General features: G+C 55.8%; 1 protein-coding gene across 1 annotated transcript; it reads left to right on the forward strand.

Annotated features, from left to right (window-relative positions):
• Positions 1-1,169: 1,169 nt before the first annotated feature.
• On the forward strand, positions 1,170-7,945 carry Nudt14 (nudix hydrolase 14). The gene is made up of 5 exons (XM_048431445.2): positions 1,170-1,327; positions 3,942-3,985; positions 4,609-4,673; positions 4,864-5,101; positions 7,627-7,945. The coding sequence occupies exons 1-5, from the start codon at positions 1,247-1,249 to the stop codon at positions 7,865-7,867; spliced, it is 669 nt and encodes a 222-aa protein (XP_048287402.1). The 5' UTR covers positions 1,170-1,246; the 3' UTR covers positions 7,868-7,945.

Raw genomic sequence — 7,945 nt, forward strand, 5'->3', positions numbered from 1 at the left:
GACCACCCATCTATCAGCACCACTCTGGCCAAAATCCCGCGGACAGACGTGTTTCTTGCTCCTCCACACAGGTAAGCCTTTGCTGTGACCCAGGGATCTCAGAAACTCTAGCCACCTCAGTCTATGCTAACAGGAAAAGGTGATTTCCCCACCAGGAGTGACAGAAGGCTCTGTGGAGTTGCAGGGTCTTTCTATTTTCCTGCAGGGCAGGCCCAGGTGGCCAGGGTGAGTGCCCCCAGCCAGTAACACTAGGCCTTCTAACTTCCACCTTTGCCTGAACTTCTGGGGACACCGGTGAGAGTTTGTGACTGATCCTTGCACACTTTAGGGAGGACGATCTGCAAGGAGGCCTCTGAAGCAGGAAGACACCTTTTGTTGGGGCAGGCTTCTAGAGGGACTCCTGGTTGGTGGTCACTCAGAGCTCCAGGGCGCTTTGTGGACGGGCTAAAGCTGGAAAGGACAGTGCTTTCTTTAGGAGAGGTAGGTGTGTGTGTGTGTGTGTGTGTGTGTGTGTGTGTGTGTGTGTGTGTGTTGGCTAGTCTTCAAGAATGGCTCCGGTGAACCATGTACTCCATAATGTGAATTCCCCTCCCCTTGAATCTGGAGGGGCCTGGGACTTTGGCTCCGTCTAGATTGACATTGTGATGAAGTAGGTCTGAAGCCCTGTCTGGCTGGGTGAATGTGTGCAGTGTGGTAAGGATCAGCATGGCATCTGTGAAGAGCAACAGTCAGAGACAAGTCTCACTTTCTCTCAAACAGACGGGGTCACGGGGTCGGGGGAGCCAAGGGGGAAGTCCAGGCCAGGTCAAGCCTCTGCCTGGGCTGGGGCCCTTCCTCTGGCCTTCCTTCACCAGCCTTTTCTCTGCTGGCTTTTTCTGAGATAAGTCTTCCTACTGTCCCTAGTGACCGCCCTGGTTCCCAAGGCTTGGGGAGAGGGGCGTTGTTACTAACCAGGGACAGACAGGCACCCACTTGGCTCATCTACCGCGTGATCCCCTTTGATTCCTACCCGTTGAAGGCTTCATGTACCACGAAGCCCTCCTCTACCCTACCCAGCTCTCACCCCCTTTATACAGGCTTGGAGACCAGCCTGACAGCTCCTTCTTTGCGCACTGTACTCTGCAGGTGCTACCTGGGCACGGCGGCCCGCCCTCCGGCCCGCCCTCCGCGCGAACTGGGCATGCCCAGAAGTGCGTAGACGAACCCGACAGCTCGGGTCTGCGGAAGACTCACCCCTACGCCACCCATGGAGCGCATCGAGGGGGTGGCCGTGGGCCTCTGTTCCCGCTCGCCCTACCTGCGGCCTCTCACGCTGTATTACCGCCAGGTGATCCGCCCTGCGCGCGCAATTCCGCGCTCATTCCCTCCAAGGCCCCTACCCCGCCCCGGGCCCGCAATGCGATTCCGCCCCCCGGGTTAGTCTCCGCCCCCCCCGAGCTCACGCCTCTGCCCCGAGTGGGTTCTCTGAGCACGAGCTCCGCCCCTCTGCTGTCCTGACCGCCGGTTTTCAGTCTTTAGTCAACCCGGAATGACCAGGGAAGGACATTCGAGGATAACCTCTCTTCCCTTCAAGGCAGATTGACTGACCTTCCATTTCTGACCGCCCATCGATGCTTTTATGCAGTTGGACCTATTGATTACCCTGGATATCGGGACAGGAAGGACTCTGGGAAAAGAAGCCCACCTTGGGATGGGAGACAAGTTTCTGCCTCCAAGAAGCCTCCCAGCTCGCTCAACCCTTCCCAGCTTTCAGAGCAACAGGGACAGTGGATAGCTATCTCACTTGGCCTACAGAAAACATTGGTTGAGCTTAGTTGCTGCCATCTCTCTCTTCTCTCACCCTGTGCTCTTCCGGCGAGGTGGTCCTTTTCCTCTACTCTGCATGGCCCTGTCTAACAGACCTCTGCTTTTGGCACACTGCCCGTTTCTGTTCTCTGTGCTGTCCATACATACCGCTTTCCTGACCTGATCAATGTAACCCTGCCTGGGTTTCAGCCCCGGTCAAACCACCCAGGGCTTGGTGTTTGCCCAGCACCCCACCCCCAAACCTCCCTGTTACACCTGTCCCTCTCACCAGCCTGAAGATCCTCTTGGCCCTCTCGTGTTTGCTGTGCACGGGTACCCCCCACCCATCCACCCCAGGACACAGAATTCCTCTCCCAGGGTGCAGCCAAGGGCAGTACAGGCTTGGGGGAGCAGTTGGGTTCAGTTGAGGGACATGAGGGTCACTTTCCTTTTACTTTTCACTGGCTGGTGACAGGGAATGGGCACTGTAGCTGTTCGCACCCGGGCCCTGGGGCTCTGGTGGGCAGTTGGTGGGAGCAGGGTAGTTCCGGCTAGTTCTGCAGTGACTAGTGACAGCAGTGCTTCCCTCACTTCCTGGGAAGTGCTGTGGGGTGGTTTTGCAGCCTTGGCTGGCAGCCCACCGGCACATTTCCGCTGATGGTGTTGGTAACCAGAGCTCAGCTGAGCAGCAGCAGCGGTACTCAGGGCTGGGGGCTGGGTAGCATTTCCTCAGGAGCTGAGGGATACTGAGGCTGGGCTATGGGTAGGGAACTGCAGCCTTTAACTGCTGCTCCCGGCCAAAAGAGGGCTGGTAGACAGTGAGACCAAAAGCAGGGGCCCAATGGCCCTACGCAGCAGATGTCCACCGCTACATTCTAGGCCTGTTTCTCTCTCTCCCCCGGCACCAGTGTCAGCTTCTCTGGCTCCCCCACGGCTCTAACGAAATGTCTGACCTGGAGTCACCAGGGTCCTTCGGAGTCACATAGAGTGAGACTTTTCGAGGAGAAGCTATGGGGTAGGCAAGACCGACTGACTGCGTGCAGCCTGGGCGAGTAGCCTTTGGAGCCTGCCTGGGTGGCTGGATGTCAGGCAGGCCTGGGCTCGCCTCGTGGGGTGGTGCTTCAACGGCCTCCTGGGCAGCCTGACCTGCCTAGGACATTGGCTCTCTTCTCCCCTTGGAAACCAGACTGCTGCCACCCTCCCAGGATCTCTCTGCCGGCTGGCTCAAGTCAGTCTTTCTGATTGGGACTGTCACCCGTGAGGCTCTCCCATGGTAGCAGTACCCTTCTCCACCTGTAGGCCAACAAGAGGAAGCCCTTGCGGCTGTACCTCAGCATCCTCCCTCTTCGTTGCCAGGCCACACTCTGGCTCTGGGACCCAGGCCCCTGTCTATTTTGCAACTTGGATGGAGCCCCAGCATCTGTGGTGGGCTGGCTAGGGCTCACTGAATGACCCAAAGGTGGACTAGGCAGATGAGTTAGGGGTCTCCAGACCCTAGACAGCCTGTCTTACCAAATGACATCTTGATGATGGAATGGTGGGGCCTTCCTGACCTTGTATACAGAGCACCGTTGGCATCCATTCTGGCTCCACTATACTGCAGGACCCACCTCGTCTATTTCCTGAGTGCTGCATGGATCTAGGGGGCCTGCCCCAGATGCAGGATCCACAGGACTATGGGATGTATAAGAGATAGCCTGAGCCTGAAGCAGGGTGGAGCAAGTAGCCACCGTCCATCTGATATCATCAGACCCACAACTGCAGTGTAAACTGTCCAATGGCCCAAGGGAGCTTCAGCAGTGAACAGCTGACTTCGGCTCTGCCCATCTGGGATCCTCCCTGCCCTGCCTAAGCGTGTCCCATCTGCCCTTCCTGGATCCTCCTAGTTCCTTCCCACACTTGGTGGCAGCATAGGTCTCTGTAGTACTTTGTGCTCGTGAAATGTCTTTCCTGCCCTTTGCCCAGGGTTTCTTCCTTATCCTTCCCAGAACACCAGGCTATCCTGACCTCTGAGGAAAGCCCATTCACCCCCACCTGCTGCATGGTCCCATTCCTGATGGCTACAGGCAGTCCTCGGACCTCCCTACTGGGGTCTGTCTGGCCCATGTGCCTCCATCTGTTGCTGGCAGCCATTCACCCTACCCTGTCTCTTTCAGGATGGTGTCCAAAAGTCCTGGGACTTCATGAAGACACATGACAGGTAAGGGGGGCTGGCCTGGTCATTATGGAACCCCCCCTCCCCAGTTTCTGCTCTCCTTGGTGCCTTCAAACACCCCCCACCTCAACCTAGTCTCTGGTTCTCATGTCCCTGAGGTCTGGTGGCTAAGTCATGTAGTAGCTAGGGACACCAGGCCCCTGGTAGCAGGCTAGCCCTTCTAGGGCTGAAGAGATATGCTGATCTTACTTCTCAGGATTCAGAGAATGGGCTAACATGGTTTGAGGGGTGTGACAGTTGGGAAACTGACCAGCAGGGGCCTCCACTTTCCCAGTTGCCCAATACATTGTCTCCCCTTGCCCCTATTCTGTGAACTGGAATTTAACAGGTCAGGCCCCTGGCCTGACTGTGTGACCTTCCTATCTGAGCACTGGACTGGCTGTGTGTCCCATCTGAGCATTGCACTGACTGTGTGTCCTATCTGAGCAATGGACTGACTGTGTGTCCTATCTGAGCAATGGACTGACTGTATGTCCCATCTAAGCAAGGTACCACCTTTTCTGTGTTGTCAAGGAAAGAGAGGAGGCATCATAGGAACAGGAGAATGGGAACTGGGGCTCTGGAGAGAGGGGAACAAGTCCTTACTGAGCTCCCGTTCTCCCGTGCAGTGTGACCATTCTCATGTTCAACTCCTCCCGGAGAAGCCTGGTGTTAGTGAAGCAGTTCCGGCCAGGTGAGACCAGCTGACTGGGCAGGAGTTGGGAAGGGGGAATTACAGTGTGCTTTCAGGCCCTTGATCCTGAGCATCTGAATGCTGATGCTGTGGTGGCTTTAGGGGAAACTGAGGTTCTGCAGGAGGTGCTTGGCCCAGAGTAGATTACCCTGAGGTGAGCACCATGTGGCTGTCCTTCCCCCCATACCAGCTGTATATGCAGGCGAGGTGGAACGCCTCTTCCCAGGGTCTCTGGCAGCTGTGAACCAGGACCAGCCCCAAGAACTCCAGCCAGCACTGCCTGGCTCAGTGGGAGTCATGGTGGAACTCTGTGCTGGCATCGTGGACCAGCCTGGGCTCTCACTGGAAGAAATAGCCTGCAAGGAAGCTTGGGAAGAGTGTGGCTATCACCTGGACCCCACCGATCTGCGCCAAATTGCCACGTACATGTAAGGAGGCTTGGCAGGGTGGGGTGCTACCAAGTGGTGTAAGGGATAAGACAGGCTGCCAGAGAGTGGGTGAGAACCCTGTCCCCGAGGGTGTACAAGCATGGGACTGGAAGAGGGTTGATGGACCATGCCACTAGGCTAGGGTGCTTTGGGGCTGGTTCTGGAGCATGCTCAACCCTGTGCCCCTACCCTGCAGTCCCAGACATGTGGGGTTGGGCTCCGGGTGGCAGCTGCTGCCGACAGATGCCCCACTTCCTGTGGGATTAAGCACCGGGCGCTGGGGGTGGGGTGAGTCACAGCTCTGTTCTCAGCCGGTGGCTCAGGAATGAGAGGGAAGGACAAGTCCCAAGGAGGGGGAGGAGGAGGGGACTACCCCCTACTGAAGCCCAGGTGCCAGCAGCCATTCAGGCTTCCCTCAGGCAACCAACCAGGACTACCTTCCTCAAATGGGAAGCCACCCCTTGCCTCAGGATGTTGTGTGGATCCTTGACAGCTGAGCTCTTAGGGAAATTAGAGGATCGTATGGTGCCTGCTTGTCACCCCCAAAAGGTTGAGCACCACCTTCTGACCACCTTTACAGGGGTCTAAGTTCACCTTCAACCATGAAAGACTAGAATCCTTGCCCCCTCTCTTCTGGCACACTCTACACAACCAGGGCTGGACCTCACCCTGTAGCACCTAGATGTGGTTGGACCATGTTGGATCCAGTGTTGACCATCTTGCCTCTGAAGGGTTGGTCTGTCCCCTTTTCTGTGTCCTCCATGTGAACAGCCAGTGATGCCTGGATCCTTCAGCTACCAACTTGACAGTGTTTAGGACAAGGGAATCTAAGGAGCCTGATCTTCATAGGAGTTTGGCTAGTGTGTGGAGCTGACAGGGATGGAAGGCAGGAAGGAAGTTAGCTTTGGGGGTGGGGGTCCTGGCAGATGTTTGAGGACAGGGGAACCTTGTCTTGAGAGGTTTCATAGGCAGGACCTCTGGACTGTGTCCTGACTGAAGGTACTAGAGAGCCAGGGACAGTTCCGGACAGTGATTGTTCTACTCAGACTTATATTTTGAAGAGGAGGGTGTGGCTGTGAGGAAGCATGACTGAGGGAAAAGGCTAAGCAAAAGTCAGTACATCTGTCTCTATGGGCCTTACTGGGACGGAACATACCAGAGCCTACCCATAGTTCCCTGCCCAAGACCAGAAGTAAGCCAGTTCACTCCCTTGATGGCCATACATGACTAGACCCAGGGGAGGAAGCTAAGGGGTTTCCCTATTGTTGCCTTGTTGTGTGAATGACATTAGAGCCTGCTGAGGCTGGAGGCAGCCTCTGGCCTGACCAGACCATCAGGTAGGGGTCTGTGGGGATAAGGGATAGCTGGGCATGGTCAGTCTTGGCGGGGGTCCTCCTCTTGGGGGTTGGCATCCTTGAGTATTTCCCAGTTCTGCTCCTGACTCCATGGAGTGTCCTGCTGAGAGTTCCCACCTCTTCCTGTCTGGAACTGTGCTGGATCTGGCCCTTAGGCGAAGAGGCCTGTGAATCCCACCACCACACCCAGTCCCTGGTTTCTCTCTCCATGGCTTCCCAGCCAGTCAGGAGCCCCCTGATATGGGCTGGGCTGACTTGGATCTTAACAGTTATGAAAGTCAGAGGTCCTGGTTCGGTACCCAGCAGGAGTCATGGGCAGGGAGGGGCCTAGGGAACAGAGTCTAAGGGTCTATCACAGATTCTAGTACTACTTGCTTAGGACCTCATGGCTTCTGCATATCTAGTCTCCAGCCAGGGTCCTTGATCTTCCACGCAGGGTCTCAAAAGCTGCACCCAGGGCTGCCAGCCACATCCGCGATCCACCCGGGTGCAAAGATAGCAGACTCCAACTCCTGTGGCCGTGGGGTAGAGGCCACTTCCTGGCTGGCTGTTGCCGTGGACCCCTCTAGGATCTCGGTGATGCCTGCAGGCTCCTGCCATTTTGCCCTTACAACACAGCAGCTTGTCTGGTCTCTGTTAGCAGAGAGTTTCAGACTTACTCAAATTTTGAGATTGAAGCTGTCTTGTGTGTTCACTTCATTATGCCAGGCCTATGCAGGTATCTCCCTTGAGATGAATTCAGTCAGGTAGCCAAGCAGGCTCCTGGGTTCATGATCTTTGTAAGATGCCTCTGACATTTTTGTTTCCCCATAAATGTCAGTTATCATATTCATCTTGACAGTTTGATGGCAAGCCTAGCCATTTGGTGACTGAGCCACCTCCAGCCCACTTATCAAATTTGTCTTTAAAATCATTTCAGTGCTCTTTGCATTGGCCTGAGACCCCTCCTCTGCCATATGATAGCCTAGTGACAGAAAGCATGCCCAACATGCATCAGGTGCCCCCGCTCTAGAGGCATAAATTACATGGGTGCATCCACCAGGAGTCGTATTCGGGAAGGGTGAAGCCACTCAGAGTTCTGCCCATCAGAAAGCCAGAGAAAGAAGCATGGAAGCAGGGTGGCTGGCAGGGTCACCGTGGTGTCTCAGCCTTCCCTGTTCTACCCGACAGGTCTGGAGTAGGACTGACTAGCTCCAGGCAGACCATGTTCTACGCGGAGGTGACAGATGCCCAGCAAAGTGGGCCTGGTGGAGGCCTGGCTGAGGAAGGAGAACTCATCGAGGTGGTACATCTGAACTTGGATGATGCCCAGGCCTTCGCTGACAACCCCGATATCCCCAAGACTCTCGGTGTTATCTTTGCTATTTCTTGGTTCTTTAGAGAGGTGGTTCCCCACCTGAGCCTCCAATGAGACCCTGGGACTGGACAGGCTGATCTCCTCCGCTTGTCCTTGTGCTGTGCACACTCAATAAAGCTTCTGTAATTTTCA

This window comes from Myodes glareolus, chromosome 11, assembly GCF_982192425.1.
Source record: "Myodes glareolus chromosome 11, mMyoGla1.1, whole genome shotgun sequence".
NCBI classification, from domain to species: Eukaryota; Metazoa; Chordata; class Mammalia; order Rodentia; family Cricetidae; genus Myodes; species Myodes glareolus.